Source organism: Quercus robur, chromosome 11 (genome assembly GCF_932294415.1).
Source record: "Quercus robur chromosome 11, dhQueRobu3.1, whole genome shotgun sequence".
NCBI lineage: Eukaryota > Viridiplantae > Streptophyta > Magnoliopsida > Fagales > Fagaceae > Quercus > Quercus robur.
The window spans coordinates 39,967,949-39,994,780 of NC_065544.1; the positions used below are offsets into that span (position 1 = coordinate 39,967,949).

The window sequence follows — 26,832 nt, forward strand, 5'->3', positions numbered from 1 at the left end:
TTCATATTCGTCCAGGCTGGCTCTTCTGGATGAGTGTAATTATTTGGTCTATTAATGAGTATACGTGTGATGCACAAACCCCACATAAAAAATACAATGCAATTCACAAATTTGACCAAACAGTCTCTAACCCTATTATTACAAAGATTTTATTTATTTCTTTCTTTTTTCCTGATATAGTGGTAGGATACTCGGATCATACAATATTGCTATTGTCATAAACATGAAACCTAGATTTGATGATTGTGATGTGGCAAAAAGAATAGAGATAAGAGATGAGTTTGTGAATGAATTTTGATATTAAAAAAAAAAAAAACAAAGTTCATCCTCTGAGCTTGCTTTTAATTTTGGTCTGTAAAGTTTTAAATTTGAGTTTATATTCTAATGCTTTAAATGTATAATGTTGTAATGTTATGTCCACAACTTTTTAAAAATATTTTCAATCCAACCCCTATTTGAGAAAATCCCAACTATGAACATAAAACCCACCAAAAACATAATCTAAGAATTAAAATCAATTAAAAGTGTTAAAGATTACCTTAGAGATGTTTATGGAATGTAAAAACACTTGAAATTAGTTGGGTTTTGATGTAAAAGCTTTGAAAAAGAGAATAGAGACATATAAGGAGTTTTGGTTAAAAAATTCATGAAATACCCATAAAATAGCTGATCTGGAAATTTTCGCAGGTACTTCACGGGTAAGCCCTTCTTGCGAGTTACTCGTGGGACTCTTGTGAAAGTCTCTGTCTGATGACCAAAAATGCTAAAAATGCATTTTTTAGCTTTGCGACTCGCAGCCAAGTCGTGAACTACTCATGAAAGACTCGCAAAATACTCTGATCCCTATTTTTCAACACAAAAACAAGCTTGAAACATTGAAAAACAAGTTTGAAACATTGAAAAACAAAGTAGGTACAAAATCTAGAAACAAAGAGTGATAAAAAACACTTCCAAATACAAATAAAACGATCACAAATGAAACTTCAATGATCAATTCAATCAAGTCATACACAACTAGCATGAAGTCAAGTGACCTATCTCACTTGTAGAAATGAACATATATGACGCCCTATCAAAGTGTTTACATTTGATTGAAAGCTTTTCATTTGACTTTCTTTTTTCATACTTTTTGATCTATACATCTCAATTTTTGAGAAACGATGTCATGATATTTTTGATACATTTTTTGATGAATAAGCCTTTGGCTTTGGCATCATACACTTTAATACATATTTGCTCCACCTTTTCGTAGTCAAACAAGTTTTCAAAGTAAGGCTTTTTCAGCTCTTTTCTCCTTTTAGAGATAGACATTTGTGGAGCTCTTTGAAAAAGAAAAAAAATGTGAGGAGATATATAGGCACAATTCTACGTATGTATCAAGATCAAATAAGACTATTGATCAATCATTCATGACAAGTTCAAAGATCTATTTACAACAATTAAATGTAGATTTCTAGATGTCACTCACACTTAAAAAAATGTGCATATATAAAAAGCTAAGCTCGTAAATGCACTACGACATTAGTACGGAGGTACTAAGCTAAACTCACATGTGATATGTGCTCAAACATATACGATCAAACTTTTTGAATTTTCCAGTTTTTATGTGTTTTTGGATTTTTTACTCACACAAAACAAAAGTATAAAAGTAAGATCAATTGCAAAAACAAAAATGCATATAAATAGATGCATGATGCACAAATGCATGATAATGAAGCATCTAATGCATGAAAATTCCTACAAAGATCATAAGAATTAGATGAAGGACCAAAAGAGCATAAGCTCAACCATAGAAACCCTTCCTCATCCAAACGAAATGATTGTTTGGAATGAGTGTCTCATGAGAAGTGAGACGAGGGTTGAAAGAATGAGAACCGGAGATGCACATAGACAAGGAGGTAAGAACATCAAAAACTTTCTTCAACAACTTACCATTTTCCCCCAAATCCGGTTTTGCTTTCATAGCACAACTTCCAAAAAGCTCAAGTTTCTCTTTTCTTTTGATTCTTTTAAGAGCTTGAAACTTAGAGCAATGAGATCTTATATGACCAAAGGCATTACAATGGTAAAAAATAATGTGTTTAGGTCCACTAGGCTTTTTGGGGAGGGATCTAGCAACATAGTTTTGTCCTTTCTTCAACATGGAACATTGAGGTCTTATGCGACCGATCACACCGCAATGGTGGCAAGTAGGAACAAACTTAGATTCACTCAAATCCCTAGGATGAGACCTAAACGAAGGCGTAGGCTTAAGAGCCTTTCTCTCCACTTTTTGGTTTCTTTTGTGTGGAGGAATGTACACCGATATGTCTTTAGAGGTAGAACTCACAATAGGCATAAAATCAGGTAACACAACATGATTACATAAAAGATTTTCTTCCTTTTTAGCAATAGGTTCAGTAATCAAACACTTGGCATGCATCTTAAGAGATTCATTTTCACATTTAAGATCATCAACAAGTTTGTTAGACAAAACAAGTTTAGCATCCAAGTCTACATTCAAACATTCAAACTCTAATTTTTCAAGAGAATGTTCAACAAGGTTTTTATACTTTTCAACGAATTTGTTGGGTTCATTGAGTTTAGTAATCAAATCATCATTTTCACAAATGAACTCGCTCAAATTCTCATGAAACTTCTTAACCTTTGTCTTCAAGAATTTGACATTTGGAATTTCAACAACACGCATAGATTTATGTAACATGTTATCACAATTATGAGGATTAACATTCATAGAGGCATTTTCACAAACACATGGCATGTTACACTCAACAACTTCCAAAACATCCATAGAAGCATACAAAGCACTATCCATGGCAATAAACACAAGGGGTCAAGGATCATACTTAGGTAATGAAACCAAAATAAGTGTACCCGCTCTGATACCAATTGAAAGCTCAGATTTGTGCTAAAACACAAGAGCTTGTTTAGACCCCCAAATAAAAAATATGGCTAGATTGTTTTTACTCTAACTTAGATAAAGTGTGGAATAAGAGTAAATAAGCGCAATGAATTGATAACACTACCCTAGTGCATAAACATGAATAGCAAACAATAAATGTAAAGCACAGAAATAAGGAAAGAGAGATACAAACATAAGATAATACTAAGACGTGTTTTCAAAGAGGAAACCGAAGAACTATGCGAAAAACCTCTCCGCGATCTTCCAAGTCGAAATCGATCCACTAGAGAATAAAGTTGGAGTACACGAATAACAAAAGACCCTCCAAGCTTAGTATACCCCCATGTACTTGAGCCCTTCAAGCTCCTGCTACCAACAGACTTCTTTGAGTCATGTCTTCTCTAACTTTTTAGATCTCGCAATATGCTCGATTGCATCCGCCAAGCTTCACCAGCTTCTTTTGGCAAATTCCCAAAACTTCCCATGCTCCAAAATACTCTCTACACTTTGAATAGGTGTGGGTACAAATCCACTCTCAAGGTATGACAATGGGAGAGGGAAGGAGATGAGGCTACAATGATTTCTCTCTAAGGATGAGTAGCTCTCTCTCTAAAAGGTGGGTGTATTGTGTTGTAAAAAACCTATCTAGAGTTTTTTTCTCTGAATAGCCTTCTTTACTTTTATGGGTAATGAGGGTATATAGAGTATAGGTAAGGATAAGAAAGTCACACTTAAAATCCTCCAGGCAGAAACTTTCGTGGGTACCCCGTGAGATGGCTTGTCTCGCGAAGCACTCGCAAAATGTAGCCTGCCACTTGACTTTTCAGCTCCTAGCATGTGCTTTTCACGTGCCCTTTTCGCGGGTTACTCTTCTCGCAAACTTCTTGCGAAATATTCGCAAAACTGCACTGATTCTTCATTTCATGCTCAATTCTTCACTAACTTAATACTAAACCTAATACAATAAAAACCCACAAAATATAAGGAACAAAATTAATGCAATTACAACACTTCTTATCATGGAATAAAGCCGATATAAAACATAGTTGTAAATTATAACTTTATATATATAAAATGGAGTTAAAAAAATATCAAATGTAAATTTCAGGGTAATATCTTTTCTATTAAAGAATTAATTAAAATAGATGAATACATAAAGTTTATATTGATTAAAGTTTTAAAATCACCACCTATAATTAACAAGTAACAAGTAATCTAATTTTCTAGATAGCTTGACAATTAGGTAACAAAATCTTCTTGGAAGCTTCCATTTGCATTAACTTCAAGATAACTAGGATTGGTAGAGAAAGAAAACTATCCACAAAATATTGATAGGTACCATGTACGTATGAATTGTAAATTGTAATCACAAATGGTCCACGTACAATTCTCCGACAGCCAACCAACCAACTAAGAGATTTGTTTAGATTTGATACTTGGAATTTGGAAAATGAAATTTCGTGGAAAAAGAACATTAATATATAACCGATATCGTACGCAACTGGTTCATCAGTTGCTTTGTTATGGGATTTCAGTTTCGGGGTTGAAGTATAATATTGTAATATGAATAAAAATCTTTTGTGTAATTTTTCGTGTTTCACTTATGTTTCACCGATCATGTGTTTAATTAACTTTTCTTATAAAATAATTAAAATTTAAAATGACTCATTTGATTAATTGTGGTATCAGTTGGGTGCCAAAATTAACTTTGAATGTCTCATGTCATTTTGTTTTTTTTTTGTTTTGCTTTTCCAATTTCTTTTTTCCAATTTTTATTTAATTTTTTTAGTAGAACTCTATACTCTATAGGAACCCCAGCCAATATCAAATTAGATCAATAGATGTGTTGTATATTTCGCTCTTAATTTTTAAGCTTAGAACTGCTTTGCATTTTTAAGGAACTATTTTTTTCAGACTGAAACTAAACAAAGCATATCCCGCCGAGATTTCATTATTAATTGATTTGAAAAAATTCTCAAATTTTACTGCAAATGTCCGAGATCTCTTTCATTATTAAGTGAATTGAAAATTTTCATGGATTTTAGAAAAATTCTCAAATTTTACTCCAAATAACTGGATACCTCAGTAAATTACAGAATCAAATATTGGATTGAGCTGTTTAATTTTTTGTTGGATATTTACCATCCATTTGAGATTGTAGTAGGAACTAGGACGGTCGAGTTTTGACTGTAAATTTTTTTTTTTTGATATAAAAAATAGAGACTCTAAAATGTCTTGAGAAGTGCTCCCTTAACAACATTTTGATAACAAATTATAAGTGGTAAATTGTCATTGATTCTAATTTAAACCAATCACTAAAATATCTTTTTGATCAATTGATAACAGTCAATAATAGCTTGTCATTTAGAATTTGTTGTGAAAATATTGTGAACATAGCATTTCTTAAAAGTTTTATTTATTTATTTATTTATTTTTTTTATACAAAATAAAAATTCTACTCTATCCTAATCTAAGTGTATGAATGTAAAGGTCTCTCATGGAGACTTGAATTCCAGCCCTTGCCCCCTACACCCCACAAATACTTATACTTTTGGAGTGACCATTATGCCAAGAGTAGAGTAATTTTAATTGTAAAGTTTTTGTGAAAAAAAATTTATTACGAATGATGTTATCACTGGGTAAATTACTGTAATAAAGCTCTTTAATAATTTCATATTCAATTGGTAACCAAACCAATAAAAAGCTTTCGATGTGAGAAATATAGAGAAGAATACATCACAATATTATACTAATTATTGATATTTTCTTTTATAAATATATTTTTTCATACTTGAATTCAAATAATCCAATTTATGGTTAATGTTTCGTTGTTGTCGTTAAGCATCATGTGTCTTTTTTAGGGTAAAAACCTGTTAACCTAAATGAATCTCTAAAGAGTTTTAGGACAAAATTTTCAAAAAATTGAGCTTTTCAAACCCCCCATAAAAGAGATAATTCTCTAAAAAAATTTGCTGAACTCCTTTACTTTGCCAATACATTGCATCGTCCAACCAGTCTTTTAATTTGATAACTATGACAACAGTTTTAGATACTATGATAAATATTATAAATAAATCTTGAATTAATATAAATATATAAATAATATATATATATATATATATATATTTTTTTTTTTCAGGTTGGATATTCAAATCATTTATATTTTTCTAAGGTAAATAGTTGCAATTAACACATTAATAGTACATTCCTTAATCTTACTAATTTTTTTTTCTAACTTCTTAAGAAAGAAGCATCTTAAGATAATAAGATTACAAGGTAAATATGCTAGATAGAGTTCTACCAAATAGTAGTAATAGTTTAGTCCCAAAATTTTGGTATAAACTATTATGGCCTGTTTGGATGGAGGGAGGAAGGAGGGGGAGTGGAGGGGAGTAGAGTAGAGTTGGCTAAAAATAAGCTAATTTTGTGTTAAATCTACTCTACTCCCATTCCCTCAATCCCATTAATTTCTAATATTATTGGGTAAATTACAATGTTGGTTTCTATCCTTTACACCATATTTCAATTTGATCTCTAACCTTTTCAGTGTCATGTCAATTTGATCATTGTCGTTAAGTGTTGGATAAAAAATGCTGATGTGGCTAATAGCCCAAATAAAATATTAATTTTTGCCATGTCATATATAATTAATTTTTTTAAAAATATTACTCAACATGATCAAAATCCCTAAATCTCATATAGAAAACCCATCTCTGTTACAAGTTACAGCCCACAATCCAAAGCTTCATGTTTTGGTCTAGGGAGAAAGGGTATCACTAATTGTAATGCTCGACGAGGAGGAATGGTAGTGAGGACCAGTGTTGAGGTTGTTTCGGTTCCTTTACTGGCCCGATGGTATACTCTCTCTCTCTCTCTCTCTCTCTCTCTCTCTCTCATTTGCCCTGTGTCTCTCTCAATTAGGGTTGGCAAAATAAGCCTAAACCCATTTATCCAACCAAATCCACCCACTCTAATTAAACCCAAACTCATCCAATTATTAATTGGGTTAAATGGGTATCAACCCAATTAGACCCAATAATTATTGGGTTTTAACTAAAAACCCATTGAACCCAAAAACAATATACCCAAATTCAATCCAGCCCTACCCATAATTAAAAAAAAAAAAAAAAACAGCCCGTTTCAGTGTTTCTTTTCAAACCTAGCCATCATCTTCTTCTCTCTACTCAAACCCTAGCCTCTCTCTTTCCCTCACTCTCTATGCTTCTTTTTGAGCACGAAGCTCTTCAATGGAGGCGGAGGCTCCGCGTCAGCGCCATCGCAGTCGAAGTAGAAAGAGAAAGCGAGAGTGAGCCGGACCTCTTCGATTCTCTGGCACGTGCACCAAAATGACACCGGAGCCGTCTGGAAGCTTCTAGAGGAAGATCTGACGCTGGTGCATGCTAGGGACTACGACAATTGCGCGCCACTCCATGTGGCGCGCTCCACGGCTGGATCGACTATGGCGCCGATGTCAACGCTTAGGATCGATGGAAGAACACTGTAAAAAAAGAAAAAAAAAACACTCTTTTACTGTTTCTTCGTCAATTTTTGCTTTTTTTTGCAGTGTTAATTTCTAATTTTTCCACTTTATTTGTTTTATTTGAAAATATAATTGTGAAATTCAATAGTAATAATAATAATAATAATAAAAGAAAATTGGTGCAAATTGTTTTTTGTTTTTTTGTGAAATTTAGTATGGCTTCTGATGGCGTTAGATTTGTTAGGCTTCTTTGTATTTCTTTGATTAGGGGTAAGAATTTTTAGGGCTTTTCTTTATTTTTCTTATTTTTGGTATATTTCAACTGTTTGGTAGGTGTGAAAGTGTGGGAAAGTACAAGAAATTTGTTTAATATTTTTAGAGTATTTTGGTTATTTTTACTTTGGTGGCATTTTAGTAATTGGGTAATTGGGTGGATTGGGGTTTACCCATAATAATTGGATTGTGTTGGATTTGGGTTAGAAGTAATTAGTTAAATGGGTTTTAATGGGTAATTGAGTTTTATATACCCAACCCAATTATGCCCATCCCAAACCCACTTATTTGACACCCCTACTCTCAATTGAAATGGGTCATTGGATTTGTTCATTTCAAGTAGTGTTTTGGGGCTTGGTTGACATATATTGAAGGTTGGACTTTGAGATGGTGGCGGCATGGCAGCTTAAGTTTGAGTTGCTTCTTTGTTTGGTATGGGTTTTTGGGCGATTGAATAGCAAAAGGTTTGGAATGTAGTGCTATCTCTCATAGATGATTTGGTGTCAAAGGAAATTTGATGGGGTTGAGCTTCCTCTTGATAGGCAAAGATACCTATTCTTTTAGTTCTTTGGTTCAGCCAACATTTGCAAATGACAGTATACCTTCTTCCTTGTAAAAATTTTGTAATCTTTTGTCTTTATAATTTATTACTTTTGAGAGGAAACAGTACACTTAGTGTGTACTTCAATTATTCCTTCTACTTTTAAAAATATTCTTATAAATCGAAAAGCAAAATCAATGGATTAGCCCAGCGTTTTTGTAGGGCTTCTGTGATAAACTCTGTTTGTAATATAAAAAAAAAAAAGGGCAAAATTGATTAATGCCATCCTAATAGTAGGGAAAAATTACTTTTTTATTTTATTTTATAAATGTAATATGATGTGGCGATACAAGTGTTAGTTGACAAAAAAAAGAAAAAAATTTATTTGGGCTGTTAGCTACATTAGCATTTTTCATCCAACACTTAACGGCAGTGATCAAATTGACACGATATTGAAAATGTCAGGGATCAAATTGACACAATTGAAAGGTTAGAGATCAAATTGAAATATGGTGTAAAGGATAGAGACCAATGTTGTAATTTACCCAATATTATTTAATCAAGGTCAATCACTATATTAAGGAATACAGAAATTGCTTCCTTATGCTTCATAGATCTTCTATAGCTCTCTGGTCATGGTATGCACCTCTCCCTCCAGTATGTTTTTCCCAAAGAACACAATGAGGTAATGTTTGTTTCTTAGTCTTTGATTGTTTTGGGATAAGTTATTCGTGCACTCTCATTCTATTCCTTGCTCTTACAAGGAAAGGAAATGCCATTTGAACTAGAACTCATCAATTCGAGACCGTGTTTGATAGAAAATCAAAAGAGGAGATCATGGCATGCGTGGCTGGCTTGCGGCAACAAGGGAGAAGTTGCACCAGCCTCCCGTTTCCATTATGCTCCTTGCATGGATTTCATGCTGGTGCATAGTAAACCTGGTCTTTTTATTTTTAGAGATCATTTCTTCTAGAGCCCTTTTGCTAAGAGGATTTGGCAAGTCAAGAAGAGATGTCTAGTGAAGAATCTGGACTAATGTTGGGAAAAGATTATTCAATGGGGGATTGATAATTGGGAAGGACAAAGTTTAAGGGTTCAACCAAAAGGTTGGCTCTGGCTGCTGCTGTGTACCACCTCTGGCTCCAAAGGGATGCTCGTGTTTTGCCAATATATCAAATCCCATGAGACTATCCTTACTCTAAACACAGACCTCAAGGCTCAGATTGAGTTTGGAATGAGAGTAAAGAACTCTTAGTTAATAGAGTTCTCTATTGTAATTGGAGTATCGACTTTTCTGTCTTCAGAAATGATTGTGTAAGAGGTGATAGGTGTTACTTGGTCTGGTGTGCTGTGTTATGCAGTTTCTTGCTGTTGCTGGTCTTGAGCTCTGTAACTGGTGGGCAGCTACTTAGTTGCTTATGTTCCCTGTTGTAGGTTCTGGTTTCTTTATTAAAATTCAGTAATTAATCCCCAAAAAAATCAAGAGTTGTATCAGACAGTTATTCATATCTCACCTAAAGATGAAAAACAGAAAGATGGAGGACAAAAACATGTTATCGAATTTGTCTCTCATTAACTAGGCTTTTTAGCTTCTAATTTCATCTGTTAATCTAAGGCGAAGGCTAATGGCCTTGTGAAACCAAGCTGAGGCTTGGCCCAAGTCCCTCACAAATCAGCATAAACAGGCAGTTGATTCCATGACAAGCATATGCCTGTGAGTAAAATCCAAGCAATGGAACACAAAGTAGTAGTAGTTAGAACTTTTAGCCCATTTACTATTGCCATTCCAAGAGAAATTGAGAATTACAATAATGACAAAACCAGCGCCATAAGTTCTTGCATAAATAATCTATAGGTACTTCAAAGGTCAAGATAAGAAAAATATGTATAATTAATTTTCTCTTACATTTTCCAGAACACATAAATATCCCTGCAACACCTGCCAGAATTCCTCTCATAAGTAATGCAATTGTGTTCTACACCTTTGAGGCAAAATCCTTTTGAAACTGTGCATAATAAAAGCATTGGTACACCAACTTCCTATATTCACAAAGAAGCAACTCTTGGGCTCCCTATTGGCTAATCAGTGTATAACAAAAATTTTCTTCTAGGTTGTTCAGTAAAAAACTAGCAGTAACTTTGCATGCCAAGTTAGCAAACTATACCACCATCATCAATCATGAACAAATTGAATGTCCATCAGCTAAAGTCTTCCCACATCTTTTCATCCAAGGCATACATTTGGGTCATCTTCATCAGAGTCGAACTCAACCTGCAAGCAATAATATGCATAAATCACTGCATTTGACATCATGAAAAAGAAAATCATTAAAAAAGGAATTAATCAATTGCTTTAATCAAAGTAGCATAATCCAAAATAAAATTATTTGTTAACTTCAGAATCTCAATACACCCTGTCAAATTTAGTACTACCTAGCAGTATCAAGAACAATGCCACAAAAAAAAAAACAGAGACTAACATTTTCATCTCTGAACCACTTCCCCTGACAATCACGCTTCCAACCTGCAGCTGTAAACTTTAGTTCCCTCTCTCGACGCTCTTGGAAATCCAAATGTGGCTGCACAACCACCTTGTCAGTGACTTCAATAGGACAAGGACTATTTTGATTCAGATTAGAATTCCCATCAGTAAGGTGATCCAAAATTAACTGTAAATTATGGTTGGCACTGCTGGAATTCTGCCGAGGAGTTTTGTTGTTAAGTATCTCCGAAGCCACATTTCGTGTCTTTTCAATCAATGGTTTCCCAACTGACCTAAATTTTTGATGGTAGGTATTACAGTTTGTGGTGCCAGTAGAAGAGTCTGACAATGCTACTCGCTTGTTTATCTCGTCTTGTCTCATCAACTCTGTTTCCTTTAGCTTGGACTCTGCAGCCCGATGGCGTGATCCCTTGGTATGCATCTGCAATATGGATTTCCAACAGTTTAGGAAAGCAACTTTGGGAGAAAAGAAAAGGTCCAGGGGGGGGGGGGGGGGGGTGTTTAGAAAATCCTCAACAGCACAATGCAACAGGTATATGAGAAGTATGTACACAAAGACGATCAATCAGTACGTGTTTGCACTTATTTTTAATTTATGCATCATTTTGATCACACGCTGCTTAGATTAGTATTGGTATGTATGGATCATGTAATTTGACCTCATCTCTAAAAGGCTACAGGTTCATACTTGCCTCAATGAAGAGGACTTTATTATTATGCCATGGTTACATTAGCTACGCTACCTTCATTGCGATAGTAATATAATGCAACAACTATGTCAATGCTAAGTTATAGTAATTGATGAAATGCAATGCCTTTAACTATGCTCAAGTATAATAAACTAATCTACTACTTAGCAAATAAATAAATAAAGTAATCGACTAATACCAATATCGATACTAAGATTTACTATGAAATAACATTAGAACAATGCTTGTGGCACTAAGGAAATTGCTTATCATGTGAATAATTAGACAAAGTCACTACTACTGATAAAGGTGAACATAATAAACTAACTACAATTCATAAAACTACTTACTTGCATCTACGCCTTAAATAAAATGACAAAGCTATATATTGGGATGGAGTGGAGGAGATGGGGATCAAACTCAAGACCTCTTACTCTAATACCATGTTAAATTACCTATTGTCCCAAAAGCTTAAACTATTGGGACAAGATAAATTTAATCATTTAATGACATACTTCTAATAGGATCCACTACAGATATATGTTGGGACATTCCCTAATACATGCGATTGACTTGGACTAATCTGTTAAGGATCCATAGCTGAACCCCAATTCATGACTAAAGGTGTACTTCTTCTTGTTGTAACAATATGACCATCTTGGAAAAACACACGTGAGTAGTAAGCAGCCTTATAACACCAACAGACTTATTTTAGATGGATCAGAGAGCCAAAATACAAGTTAAAAAAAACGGTTTTTCATCTACTATTTTATCAGACATGACAACAGGCAGTGATTCAGATAGCTAGACTCATGCTTGGACATTGTCCGATCAATTGCATAGCTTAGAACAATTGTTACTATGTCCTTATCACCTTAAAAATAACCCAAGAAAGAACGCAAAGAAATAGTACAATAAATATTAATAAAGCTGAGAATTGAAAGAAGGGTACGTACAGAGAGCATGAGAGGAGAATCGAGGATGGGAGAGTGGGAGCAAACAAGGCAAGCGTATTTGCCATTGGAGAGCTTCTTATAAGAAGACCCATCAACCAATTCTTCCAACAACAAATCATCCAATCTTCTCTTCCTGTGTTGTGCCTCTCTACCCCAGCTATCTCCTCCAAACACACTCATCTCTCTCTCTCTCTCTCTCTCTCTCCAAGGTTTTGCAACTTGGCTTTACAGAAACATTTGATTAATTTCCTTAAAAAAAAAATACTAAAGCTACTGTTAAAGTTTCGGTAAGATGTATTTTTATTCTCTCTCTCTCTCCCCAGCTACTGTTAAGATGTATTTTTATTCACTCAAGGACTCAACTATATGGGGGCCCATTAAGGATCCAAGAAAGCTTGTCAAGAAGAGGCCCATACAGTTGCAACTTGCAAGGTTTATGACTGTTCGTAATATTTGATTGTATTTGTATGATCTTCTAAAAAATTAAAAAATAATTTTTTTTGATTGTATGAAAAATGTTTGGTAAGAGGAATTGCCCATTTTACTGCCACTGTGTTATCATATAAAACCTCTATTTATATTTAAGATTTTGATGGTTATAATAAATGGTTATTTGTGTCATATGGTATATCATCTTTGACTTTTAGAACACTTGTCTACTGTGTTATCATTATGTATTAACTTCTTTTTTAAAATCTTAAAAAGATAATAAATGGCGCTCCCCACTCATAGTGCTTTTAACGAGGAACCTTCATCTTATCCATTATGTGTTAATCATGCAATTTCGTTGCCTTTGCAGGCCTCCATGACTTGTCAATTGTCATAAGTGTCTTATCCTTCTTGTGTCACTTGTTATTTTATTATTATAATACTAACAATATGACCATCTAATCCCCACTTGTGTTTGTGCTTAGCATCATATATACAAAGGAGGAGGGTTGTGGTAGTAAGTAAGTTGATGATCATAGTAAAATTTAGTCACTTTATTATGAATGGATCTATGCGGACTACATTGGGGCGTCCCTCAATATATGTGGCTGATTCATACTAATTTGTTGAAGATCTATGGTCGACCCAAATTTGGGACTAAGACTTGATTGTTGTTGTAACAAAATGACCATCTAGAAAAATCACTAGCGAATAATAAGTAGTCTTATAAGTTATAACACCAACAAACTTATTCTAGTTTGTATAGAGAGCCAAAATATAAGTTTAAAAAATATTTTTTCACCACACAAATTTATCAGACATAAAGGCATGCAGTGATTCTAGATTATGTAATATATTGTAAACCCGGTTTAAAACTCATATTATTTTCGTGTGTATTCTAATAAGTATTACTGTTTACTTAAAAAAAAAAAGAAAAAAGAAAAGAAAAGAAAAGATAGCCTAGACTCATCTTGGAAATTGTCCGATCAATTGCATAGCTTAGAACAATTACTAAAATGGTTAAAAACAAATGGTGTATCAATACGATCCAAGAGAGAACACAAACAAATAGTACAACATATAATAGTGATGATGAAGATGAAAGTTGAGAATTGAAAAAGAGGTACGGATAGAGAGCATGTGAAAAGAATCAAAACACATTCATATCTCTCTCTCTATCCAAGGTTTTGTAACTTGGCTTTACCAAACATTTGATTTCCTAAAAAAACTAAAGCAACTGTTAAAGTTACGGTGAAATTTCCACTTTTCTCTTCCTATGTTGTGCCTCTCTCGCCCAGCTATGTCCTCCCTACACGCTCCTCTCTCTCTCTAACCAAGTATATTTACTGAAAAAAAAATTTATTTCCTAAAGCTATTCAAATTTCAATCAATCCCAAAAAAGAAAGCAATATATATATGTGAGTGTATATATATATTCTTGCATTGTAATGTATTACGAAACAATGATTTTTTCTTTATATTTATTGATAGTTTATTAATACTAAATGGATGTTTATTTTAATTTTCATGATTATTCTTTTACTTAAGCTCTCGTCCCCTAATTTAAAATCTTGGTTCCATCCCTTTACCCAAAAGGTACTTAGAGCATTCACATTAAGAATGCTAAAAAAAAAATAGATTTTAGCATCTCAAAACACTACTTTATTTATTTTAACATCCAACTTTATAATATACCTTAGCATCAAAGGTTTTATATTTTTTTACCACTTCATTAAAATATAATTTCTTTATTCTTTTTTGATTCTTTTTTATTCTCTGCATCTCTTCCATTCTCTTTCTTTATGTATCTCTTCTCCCAAACAAAAACACCCAAGCCACCACTCATGGCCACCACCAATCACCGCCATCATCAGAAAACCCAAGCCACCACCACTGCCCACCGAAACCCATTGCAAAACACACTGAAATCCACCGAAACCCACTGTGAAACAAACTGAAACCAATTGCAAAACCCAACCCAACCCACTGCCACTAGCCACCACCACCCACACCCATTGCCACAGCTACCACCGAAACCCATTGCAAAACTCAACCCTTGCTGCTGCCCACACCCACTGCCACTAGCCGCCACCACTCACACCTACTGCCACAGCCGCCACCACCCACATCCTCAACCCCAAACCACCAAAGTCACAAACAAAAACAAACCCAAAACCAAATCACAAACTCAAACCCACTTTGAAGTCAAACACAAATCCAAACTAAAATCCCTTATTTTCAAACCTTAACAACCAAACCCAAATAAAAAAAAAATCTCATTTTTCAATTCCCAAACCCACTGATCAAACAAGGAGCCAAAAAAAGAAAAGAAAAGAAGGAAAATAGAAAGAGCTTGAGAGAAGAGAGAGTTCGGCCTTGAGATTCCCATAGTGAAGGTGGTGGTAAGTGGTGGCATGCTTGTGGAGATTGTCCATGGAGGTTCAGCCTTGGAAGGAGGAGCTTAAGTTGTGAAACAAAGAGAAATAGAAGCCATGGGAAAGAGAGAAGAGGGAAGTGAGAGAGGAGAGAGAAGAAAGAAGAGAAAAATTAAAAAGAGAAAGAGAGAGAAAATGAGACTGTTGGAATAAAAAAAATAATTTTTAGTTTAACATCACTACTACAGTGAGTTGTTATAGATAATAGCTTATTGTAATTGAGTGTCAAAATTTTTGGCATTTGAAAGCTTTAATGTAGTGGGTATTTTTGTGTGTTGGTGGTTAAATTTGGTTTTTAGTATTTTTAGCATTCTTGATAAGAATGCTCTAAAGCAACTGTTATTGCATGTTTGGTTGGGATGATTTTGGGGAGGATGGAAAAAAGCAAGTGGAAAATAAAAGAGGAAATGGTTAGGAGATTATTTGGTTGGAATGAAGGGACCAATAAAATTGGTAAGACTTGGTTGTTTTCTCTTCTACCCACCAAATCACAATCTCTCCAAAATAGTGAGAAAACAAGAGATAAAAAGTTGTGTAGGTAAAGACTATTTGGTCCTTTGTGCTTCTTTGTTCATTCTTCCTTTTTTATTTTTCTTTGCTCCTCTTGCTTTCTTTCTTCATTTTGATTCCTTTTCTTCTTCTTCTTTATTTATTTAGTTTTTACTCTTGTGAACCTGCTTCCTTTCTTTGATTTCTATCTTTTGTTTTGTGTTTTTTTTTTCCAACTCTTTCTTTCTTCACTTCTAGTTCTAACTCTTTTTCTTTTTTCTTTTTTACTCCTTCCTGCTTCCATTTTTTAGCTTCTTTGTTTTTTTGTTTTTTGCTTCTGAATCTGGATGCCTCTTTTTATATTTATTTAATTGAATTAAAAAATATCAGGATTTGTTTCGGTTTTAGTTTTTCGGGATATGGTTGTAGTTAATTGATATTTAATAGTCTTACTTATCTTTTTATTTTTCCTCATTGTGCTTTTTTTTTTTTTTTTTTTTTTTTTTTTTTACACTGATTTTTTTTTTTTTTGGCGTATATGCATAAATTTTATACTAATAAATTGTATAGGCCAAACATGAGTGAATTGGCTTGCAAACATTTTTTTGAGAGAGAGAGTTTCAACTTATGATGTCCACTCCTGATGATAGCTTTTTATCATCAGACCAAGACACCAATCAGTTTTTGGTGTAGGCAGGGATTGAACCCCAGATCTCTTATACAACCATCAGAGACTTTACCAGTTGAGTTAATTGGAACCCACGACTTGCAAACATTAAATGTACTATTAATATATAGAGCGATGTTTGGTGTGTCAAATGCCAAATATTTGGCATTTGGCACACCTGATGCTAGTGCTCTAAGAGCATCAGCAGTGGGCCTGCTATATGCCAAATGTAAGGTACATTCGGCATTTAGGCCCAAAAACTGCTCAGCAACGGGAAGGCCAAATGGGAAAAGGCCAAATTTTTTTGAGATATAGCTAGAGTACCATCTTAAATGTAAAATGGTACTGTAGCTGAATGGGATAATTTTTTTTTTTAATACTTGAGGTTGTTTTTAACCCGGGAATTTCTCTCTCTTCTCTCATTTTTTTTCTCTCTTTTCTCTCTCTTCCTTCTCTCTTTCTCATCTGCTCTCTGCCTTTTCAGACCTAAGACTCTCTCCGATAATTTAGATGTTTCTCTCTTCAGACCCAAGACTCTTAGCGTTGAGGTGAGATTGGATTCATGGGCATCGGTGTGGAGATCGGATTCGTGGGGTTTGGGTTGCTGCTTTTATGATTTGTGAGGTGAGATCAGATTGTCAGTTTTGTGATTTGTGGCTTGCTGGGTTTTGGTATGGTGGGTGGGTCTCAGGTGGTGTGGTTGTGGGTTTTGTGGGTTGCAGATGGGTGTGGCCGTGGGTGGGTCTTAGGTGGTGTGGCTATGGGTTTCGTAGGTTGCAAATGGGTGTGGCCGTGGGTTTTAGGTGGGTCTTAGGTAAGGTTTCGTGGGTTGCAGATGGGTGTGGCCGTGGGTCTCAGGTGCATTTGGAATGGGTCACAGAGGGTTCATGCTGGTTGAGGTTTTGTGGGTTTTTTTTGCCATCGCTGGTGGTGGCTGGCAGTGGCTAGTTGCAGGTTGCTAGGGTTGGTGGCAGAGACTCTTCTTTGCCGAGTTTGGTTGTAGGTTGTTGGGGTTGGTTGCTACCCACTGGATGTGGTTTTTTTTTTTTTTTTTTGGTTGGTGGTTCTGATTTGCAGGATGTGGTTTTTGGTGGTTTTGGCAGGATGCTGGAAATAAATAATAAAGAAATATTAAAAAAAATAATATTTTAATAAAATTGTAAAATAATAGAATTTTGGGATGTTGGGTGAATTGTAAAATGGTATGATATAATTGATAAAGTAGCTTTTTAAGATGGTAAAATAAGATAGAAGGGCAAAACCGAATGGAGATGCTCTAAGAACTTTCTAATTTAAGTGACACTTTCTAATATTTTTGAAGAAGGTATCTTGAATGAAAGTTCCCTATTTCAACTATAAATTACACCAACGTGTTTAAGTGAGACGGTGTACCCTAAAAGGACAAGGTTTTTCTCCAAATTCTTCTTATATATATATATATATATATATTTTATTGAATGTGAATTTTTAAAATTTAACCATTGTTGGATTGCATGCTCTTTATATTCTTAATATGCAAGTCAAATTTTAATCAAATTAGATGTTATTCACTATTCAATCAATAAATTTATTTTGTACACATAATTTTAGACCACAAAAACTTGAAATCTAAACATTTGATTGATGACATAGATATTGATATTTTATTTTCTTAAAATCTTGCAAGTATGGAGGATATAATAAAGACATGCAATCCAATAGTTATATTTTCAAGATTCATATCCAATAAAAAGATGTAAGAGGAGTTTGAAAGGTTTCTCTTCAAAATCTCCCCCCCCCCCCCCTCCCCAATCTAGAAACTATTGTAAGTGACATTTTTAAATACTTTTTAACTGACACCTTTTAATTTCTTTTTTAAAAAAAATCAACACCTTTGCACACCCGTAATATGTAGTTAAGTTAGATAGGAAGAGTTTTTATTTTATTTTATTTTATATTTATTTAAGGAAGAAAAGAAGAAGAAAATGATGATGATTAGAGCACTCACATTAGAGTATGTATAATAGAAATTTTTTTCAAGTTTACACATTTAAGCCTAAAAGTTCTCACATTAATTAATCTATAAATGCGTATATTTATTTTGTTACTACAATAACCGTGTAAATACATACAGTTATTGTAGCTTTGTAAATTCCTATTTTAATAATTTTTTATTTTACCCCATGAGGAAGAGAGGGATGTGGTTTGAGATAATAATAAAAAGAAATTGGTAAAGAAATAGTATTATAATGAAATGTAATGTAATGTAAAATAGATAATTTGATGTGGGGTATTTTGAAAAGTGAAATTTAAAAAAAAAAAAGTTCTTAAGCTAAAATATACACAAATTTTTATATGAGTTGACGCAAATGCTTTAGAGTGATTGGGTTATTTGGACTTTGGGTAAATTGTCCAAGTAGTGGGCCATGTCTATATTCAAATATGAGTAATGAGTTTATGCATCAAGCCCATAAAATCTTAAATTCAGCTTGTTTTGTATTAAACACTATTGCTTATGAGTTTGTTAATGAACAATTATGTTTGTTTGGGCTTGGCATGTTTGTTTAAAACATAGGCTAAAGCTTGATTTGTTTATTAAGAAACGAACATAAATGAGTTTCTTTTTTTATCAAGTCAATTGATTCAATTTCATCCCTTATTTTTGTCATTCTTAAAACTTCCCACCTTTAATTATTTTTAAATGTAATTGGGAAAATCTATCCTTACCATTTTATACATAAGTGATCACACCAATATTTTAAATATTAGAACGATCAATGAACTAAAAATGGGTCCAGTTTTTTATTTTTATCGGCTGAACTAGCAATTTTCACAACTGAACTACTAATTTAATTGGACCGATCCTATATATATATATTTGATTTTTTGTAAAACCGTTCGGTTTAGTTTTTAAAACCATAGATCACACCCTTAACCTCATAAATGCATGATATTCTTGAAAAAAAGTAAAGAAAATGAAAAGACGAGAGAAATGGACCTAGAAACAAATGAAAAACCTTGAATTCAATAATGGGTAATTATGAACAAGGACATGTTTCTCAAAAAATAAAAATAAAAAGGAAGAAGAACATTTATCCGGTATATGTAACCACCGAATATATGATATACCTTCTCAAGTAGTTAAGTATTAAGCATTAAACAACCCCAGGTGGGAGGTCTAGTGATTGACCTTCGTCCTTCATCCTCCTCGCTATTAATGCTTGGATCCAAACCACAATTAACACCTGGGACCGTGGGATCATATGCATCAAGAGTGTATCTCGCTGGGTAGGATGTGACTTGCCTCATGGTCTTACCATTTTCTTGCATATATATATATATATATATATATATATATATAAAACAAACAATCACAATAATATGTTCAAACTTCCAATTTTATTCGGTTGTTGTCAAGACTACATTTGTATTACGAATTTAGTATAGCCCTGCAGAAAACACATGTGCTCCCTACATAGAGGCTATGCCCAACAATACTTGCGTCTCCGGATGCTATTACATTGAAGACTTCCGCTCAAGGGAGTCAATACCATACCGGAGGCTGTTTCAGTTTGGTTATTGGAATAGAATATTTCGGTACCGGTGTACCGTTTCGGGATTACTGCTATAATAATAATAATAATAATAATAATAATAATAATAATAATCAGGGGTGGAGCCACTTGGCTCCATGGCCCCCCCCCCCCCCCCCCAATTTTTTTTTCAAATTTCCCTTAGAGTATATATAAAATTGACTTGGGCCCCCCTAAAAATTGATATCTGGCCCCCCCAAAATTATTTCAACAATTCTGCTAGAGTTCTAGTCCAATACAACTTCAAATAAAAAGAAAAACCTTGGCCCACATCTAGCACCACTAACCAGCCCCAAATCCTTAGTAAAATAAAAATTTTCTCCTCTAAACTAAACACACTTCCAGCCGAGCCCAACCCCAAATCTAAAATACCTAATAAAAAAACAGAGAACAATTTGACTGTCACGCCTACACCTTGGTTTTTTTCCTTCGCAGTTCTCAATTCACGCCTCTAATAGTGTCACACCTTTGCCTTGGAAACAATCTCCTCACCCACTTGCCGTGACGCCAATAGCCTCCACTAGTCTGCTAACTTATTCATCACCTCAACCTCAAGCCCTCACCTCAATTCCTCAAGGTATCTCATTCAGTCATTCTCATCTCACTTCTCTCTTTTTTTCTCAACTACTGAACTAAATACTGAAGTCTGAATAGCAAAATAGACCGTGATCCAGGATCACGTAAACAAATATATGAATTCCTTGTCAACGAACAAGATGAAATTTGACGTGCTTATTTCATAGTCGGTCTATATCAACCTAGAAACATAGAGTATCCATACAAAGGACCGAACAATCATCGTCGTAGTTTTCAATCTTCGTGGTTTGAATCACATTCAAATTGGTTGGAATACTCACCTTCAAGGGATGCAATCTGTTGTCTACCTTGCTACCTCGCAATCTTTTTTGTATGTCTACACTGAACTAGACAGTTTTTCATGTTCATTAATGTATAAGGATATGATGATATATGAAAGTTGATAATTTTGTATTCAATAGACTTATGAATTATATTTAGTATATCTCTACTACAACCCGCCCCCCAAGTAATTATTCCTAACTACGCCCCTGATAATAATAATAATAATAATAATAATAATAATAATAATAATTCTCTTAGAGCCTATACCTTCTATGTTATTTACGACCTAAAGAATTTGATAAAACATTTTAAGAATAGCTAAATTTTTACTCCCTCTATCCCAATTTGTTTGTTTTGTTTGAAAAGTCAAAATTTTTAAGGGAATATCATTTATTGTCTTGTCTGCTTTATAAAAATGTATAAATTTACAAAACTACTTTTAAATAAATTTATCAGTTTATTATTTATTTATTTTTATTTTTTTAAAGAGTTATTCTTAATGAGGCAACTAAAAAGGTGCTCCAATTAGATTGATTTTTTTAAAAAAATATTTGTTAGTTTTTTTTTTTCAAATACTAGTTTTGAAAATAAAGTAGGAGTATAATAGGAACATTAGTAAATTAATGATTTTTATTTTTAGAAATAGGACAATATTTTGGGATATTCCAAAATAGAATAGAGGATAAACAAATTGGAACGGAGGGAGTTTTTATGAGCCACGTAATTAGTTAAATAGAGTAAACTCCATGCCACTAGAAGTTGACACTTGCCCATCTAAGCAATTGACTAAAAAAAAAAAAAAAAAATGTAACTGAAAGAGCAAAATAAGCAAGAGATAGGAACCAATGTGAGTCACGTGGCTTTGGAAAAAGCAAATAAAATAAGAGGCTTTTATGATTCTGGCGGAGAAACCAAGAGAAGCTGAGTTGAATCTAGAAACGTAGGTACAGCAGTACAGCTTATACTAATCCAACATTAATGTAAAATTTAAAACATTCAAGTAGAGAAAGCTTCTCAAAAAAGTAGAGAAAGAATTTAAACAAGCAGAGCAGACGAAGAAGGGAGAGAGCAGACGAAGAAGGGAGCGATTACAATGGCTAAAAAGAAGATCTAAGTGGCTAAAATGAAGAAGAAGATGATGTTGTTGATGATCTAGCAAGCCGATGCTCCAATGATGGTCACTAGTTGTTGTAAGTATTAAGTTTTTTTTTTTTTAAAAACCCAGTTATATTTGTACCGGTCCGAAACAAAAATATTGCTGAAAAGCTCCGAAATTCGCCGGAATAGCCGAAACAAGCCGGTACACCTCGGTATTTTGGGCGATACGATTCAGCTCTGTTTTTGTACCGGTTTAGGCGCCGGAATGGAATATTCCGACGAACCGGCCGGTACAGTACGAAATCGTCTTCCTTGCCTCCACTACCAAACTAATGTATTTTGGGCGTGTTCTATGTGCTTGGTCAATGACTCAACTCAATAGGTGGGCTTAATATGGAAAGTTTGGATAAATGTTTTCATTTTTTTCAAAGCTCCCATATTTTTATTTTTATTTTTGGGTAATAAAGCTTATCATTTTTTACTAATAAAAAAACACGAGAGTATTTAAATTCACGTGTGTCTCTCATACTAACCAATGGAAAGTATATTTCGCCTCCAACATTTTCTTGGTCGTTTTCACTTTCTTTAACTTAAATTCAATGGAATTGATGAATGGGTTGTTGTTGATAGTGAAGGAATTTTATAATTCTTCCCTCAAATAAAAGGGGGTCAACAAAAATCATGTAAATCAGCGCTGGTTGTCTCTAATGAAATTAGACCAAAACAAAGTCAAAAATCTAGAAAATACACTACTAAACAAAGAACGGGTTGAGAAACGTGGTTAAAGAAAAAACGTATGTAATGATTATATAATATATATTTCATGCTATTGAGAGAACAAGTATGTCATACGATTGAGTGATGTTATGATGACGGTTTTATGTAACTACACATTCCTTTAATCATATAATATTTTTTCTTCGGAAATTAATTAATTTTTTTTCTTCTAAAAACAAAAAGTTCATTCCTTTTGCCATGTATATGCGTGTTCCACAATATTTGAAGGTGCAAATTCACGATTCAAAATCTAAGAGTGAGAATGAAATAGAATATGCCAACTGATAACTACCTGGAATTTAAATGAAGAACATCACACTAGTTTAACAAACATGAATTATTGGTTTTGTACTTCTCTTATTCGGTAATAAAAAGAGAAATAATATGTCTATAATATTTTCACAATAAATTTTATGTGGCAAGTTGTTATGGGTTGTTATTGGTGCGATAGAAAAGTAATTTCACTTGTAGGTTCAAATTAAAACCAATAACAACTAACTTATGATTTGTTATGAAAATATTATAGACGTAGCACATCTCTAATAAAAATGTAGAGAATACTTTTAACATTCTCACTTTAGAAATTTTTAGAAATACTCATTTCATTTTGATTATGCTTAAAAGATAAGGCACACTAAGCAATGGAAAGTGTAATAATGATAATAATAACATAATTAGGTTCAAACTTTTTATCTTAAACTTTTTGGTCAAGTAGCATCCCTATACATTTTATTTTTTCTCAAAAAAAAAAAAAAAAAAAAAATCCTTAATCACAGTCTTCCCATCCATATTATCTTCCTAACATCCCTACAATATAACACCTCATTGTGAGAAGAACTCCAATTAAGCCTTCTTGCCCTTTTTTTTTCTTCACTCATATATTTTTTTAATACAAATATAAAAATTATATAGCGAATAAACATTTAATATGGTTAAGATTGTATGTGATATTTTCCGTTCTTCTATATGAGGGAAACAAATTTTGGGAAATTTTTTTGTTGGATAATGTAAATGTCTATATATACACTACATCTTTATAAAAATTAATTTTAATTACTTTGAATATTTAAACCAAAAATGTAGCTGGTTAGCTCACCTTCAAGCTACATTTTTATATCTTCTTTGGTGGTGATCATCATCAAATCAAATAAGCTGATATTGGGATATTAATAGAATTCCAAATCATCTCCATGTACATCCAAGTAATGATTTTGTGCATTTACAAACATTGATCATTATGCCAAACGTCACAAACATTTCCAATTGTAAAAGATTCCGACTTTTCAATATATAATTGTAAATATTACAGAAAGACTAGCAAGGATGCAGGAGCTTCTAAAAAAAAATGCAACGATGCAAGAGGCACCTCTGTGGAGCATGAATACCCAGCCACAACTGATACATTTATTCTCTATCATCTCAATCATTCATAACTCATAACATTGTCTGTAAGGACATGGAAAGAAAAAAAAAAAATATTACCCTATTTAGAATGTGACTCATAATCTTTAAAATGAGCAACCAATCCCTTAATATTTATTTAAAATTACAAATAGTTTCCAAGTGATTTAAAATAATTTCAGTCAAATCCTCTTGTCTTCCCTTCTAAACTTGCATTCATTTAATTCCTTAAATAATATTACAAATCCCTCAGCTTTAAATTCCTTTAATTTAATAGTAATAATAATCATAGTAATATAGGCTATTTGTAATTTTAAGTGAAGTTGATGGATTGATTACTCAGTTTCAAAATTTAGGTAACACATCAAAAATTGGGTGATAGTTTAGAGTAGCTTTTGTAATTTATATATATATATATATATATATATATAAACTCTCATTATTTGCTAAAACACAACAAACGTAAAAAGATAGTAGTAAGTAAAATTTCCCATGGCATGCACATTTTCTAATAATTATCTATACCAACGGAATATTGGCATCACAAAGAACTTCATGGTTCCATTCATGCAATGAAAGCCATTGCGCTCACCACAAGCAAAGTAGTGAGGTTGCCATGGCCTTTTTAGCACAAACTTGAAGCCCTCCCCAGCTCCTTGTGTCACATTTCCCAGCTTCTTGGCATTTTTCAGGTCACATTTAATGAAGCTCCGGAGGTTTGGTAGCAAGTAAACACTGTGAGGAAATGTTTTTGGAGTCGGGGGATCATATTTGAAAACTGCAATCAACATCATATAAACAATTATTTTCTACGCATATTTGCATACAGCAAAACAAAAAAATGCACACATTTTTCATGTCCCTTTAAGGATCCAACTTGATAATCTATGAATAAATAAAGTGAAGACAAAGTTCAAAGTTAGAATTGACTATTTTGATATCTTGATGAATTTTATAACTTGTCATAAAAATACAAGTGGTTTAAAAATATGATTTTGGTCACTATATTTTACAACCTGAACTAAGCACGGCAATATGTAACAAGTAGCAATAGCAAAAAGTAATCAAGCTCACCTAGAGTGTCATTTAGGTAGAAAGGGCCATGTTTGATTGCCCAATCGGTGTAGTTAAAGCCAAAGTTCCAATGGTAGGAATCACCCACAATGATACTGTTGGAAGTTTGTGTATTATTGGGGTGATAAGGGCCACGGTAGGGCCAATTCCCAAATTGCCAACCCTTGTTGGCTGTGCTAACTGCCATAGTGGAAGCAATTAGCAACACAAGCATGAGTCCTTGTGCAATTGTGAAACCCATAGTATGATTTGCAACTTACGAAAGTGACTAGAAAGTGAAATAATTAAAGGGCGAGATACAAACGAAGAGCTAGATGTTAGTTCTTAGTAATGATAGCATTACATAAGTGGCTATTTATATTGGTATAGATGGAATGAAAGTGGGGAGAGAGAGAAGTGCAAACTAGCCTAATTGACCTCTTTTTCAAAACTGAGTAGGCAAGAGTTGGAAAATACAATGTAAAAGCTCCATCAAAAAGTTATGTTTTCAGTTCTCCACTTGGCCGATGCATTATACACGTTCATATACGGATTTAGCCTTTGGTCAATGATAGATACTAAAAAAGAAATAGAAAAGACCTTCCTTTTGCGTTTTCTCTAATTACTATTTTAGGATATATATATTGTGTGCCCTCACAGTTTTTCCTTTAGGACCTTTTCTTTCTTTTTTCTTCTTCTTCTTGTTCTTTAATAAAAAATAAAATAAATTCCCTATATTTGTTTAAACTTTAAACACTTTGGTTTGGTAGTTTGGTACACAGTCATCTCCTTAAAAAAAAATGTTCTTATATATTCATTGATGTACGCCACTCAACATCTATAATTTCACATTAAATGTCCATATATATATATATATAACTTTTTCTACGTTTAAAGCGTGAACAGTGCAATGCAAATTATTCACAGAAACAAATAGGTGAGAATCATTGCCCACCCTTCAATTCTCCAATCCAAAAAAAACCAAGTTCCATATTATAGACTTTACAAGCAAATTCATTACATCTACAATGACATTACCTATGCAAAAACCAAGTTTATTTTGGCAAATCACTAAAGGATGCATATGTATAGCAGTATAATAATAAAGTGTCGTTAGACTTTTCAACAATATGAAAGCACTCTCTCAAAAGTAAAAAATAAGAATTGCGAAAGGGAGCTCCACTTAATATTGGGTTGTTGAAAATAGTGTAGAGATTTTCCCTCAAACCAAAAAGGAGTCAACTAGTATAATCTGAGTTTTCCAATTTAGACCACTGTATGCTGGAAATCAAGACAGAAATGCTCTTTGAACTGACAGATTTTGACTGAAATGGAAAAAGAAGTATAAAATTTGAAATATATTGGTATGATATTCGGCGTTCTGTTGAGGGACAAGTACATAATTCAACTGGGTGATGTGATGATGACGGTTAAATTGCACAATATATATGCCATCATTCTTCTAGAAATTATGGTAAATATTTTCCTTCTAGATTGAATTCATTCTATTCTCTTATTATGTATATTAACCAAGAAAACATGAACTTTAATGAGTTATCATCGTATGCTTAATGTTTTTTCCCAACATCATACATGAACACAGCTTTTACTTTGCTTCATGTGAAAATATATATTTAAACTCTTATCTCAAACTTTGTTGTGTGGATGAAGAATATTTCACTACAGTTTTTTTCGAAAATTCAGAC

The 26,832-nt window shown here is 33.3% G+C and overlaps 2 protein-coding genes across 4 annotated transcripts; both read right to left on the reverse strand.

The window, feature by feature from the left end:
- Positions 1-9,944: 9,944 nt before the first annotated feature.
- On the reverse strand, positions 9,945-12,635 carry LOC126706269 (uncharacterized). 2 transcript variants are annotated; one of them, XM_050405664.1, is made up of 3 exons: positions 12,345-12,635; positions 10,677-11,120; positions 9,945-10,494 (listed from the first exon to the last, which is right to left on the reverse strand). In XM_050405664.1, the coding sequence occupies exons 1-3, from the start codon at positions 12,522-12,524 to the stop codon at positions 10,492-10,494; spliced, it is 627 nt and encodes a 208-aa protein (XP_050261621.1). In that variant the 5' UTR covers positions 12,525-12,635; the 3' UTR covers positions 9,945-10,491. The 2 variants fall into 2 exon arrangements, with proteins under 2 accessions (XP_050261621.1, XP_050261620.1); XM_050405663.1 differs by having other exon boundaries at positions 9,945-10,468; positions 12,345-12,632.
- Positions 12,636-23,844: 11,209 nt separating this feature from the next.
- On the reverse strand, positions 23,845-25,464 carry LOC126706917 (uncharacterized). 2 transcript variants are annotated; one of them, XM_050406500.1, is made up of 3 exons: positions 25,148-25,464; positions 24,666-24,851; positions 23,845-24,118 (listed from the first exon to the last, which is right to left on the reverse strand). In XM_050406500.1, exons 1-3 carry the CDS (start codon positions 25,386-25,388, stop codon positions 24,096-24,098), a joined length of 450 nt encoding a protein of 149 aa, XP_050262457.1. In that variant the 5' UTR covers positions 25,389-25,464; the 3' UTR covers positions 23,845-24,095. The 2 variants fall into 2 exon arrangements, with proteins under 2 accessions (XP_050262457.1, XP_050262456.1); XM_050406499.1 differs by having other exon boundaries at positions 23,845-24,851.
- Positions 25,465-26,832: the final 1,368 nt, after the last annotated feature.

What these genes read in the sequence shown, in the direction of transcription:
- LOC126706269 (XM_050405663.1), bottom strand. Translation starts at nt 12,524, where the DNA reads ATGAGTGTGTTTGGAGGAGATAGCTGGGGTAGAGAGGCACAACACAGG. An exon ending in ATTCTCCTCTCATGCTCTCT is followed by an intron (nt 11,121 to 12,344) that starts GTACGTACCCTT and finishes TCCATATTGCAG; the next exon opens with ATGCATACCAAGGGATCACG. An exon ending in AGTGGTTCAGAGATGAAAAT is followed by an intron (nt 10,469 to 10,676) that starts GTTAGTCTCTGT and finishes TATTGCTTGCAG; the next exon opens with GTTGAGTTCGACTCTGATGA.
- LOC126706917 (XM_050406499.1), bottom strand. Translation starts at nt 25,388, where the DNA reads ATGGGTTTCACAATTGCACAAGGACTCATGCTTGTGTTGCTAATTGCT. An exon ending in CTACCTAAATGACACTCTAG is followed by an intron (nt 24,852 to 25,147) that starts GTGAGCTTGATT and finishes TGTTGATTGCAG; the next exon opens with TTTTCAAATATGATCCCCCG.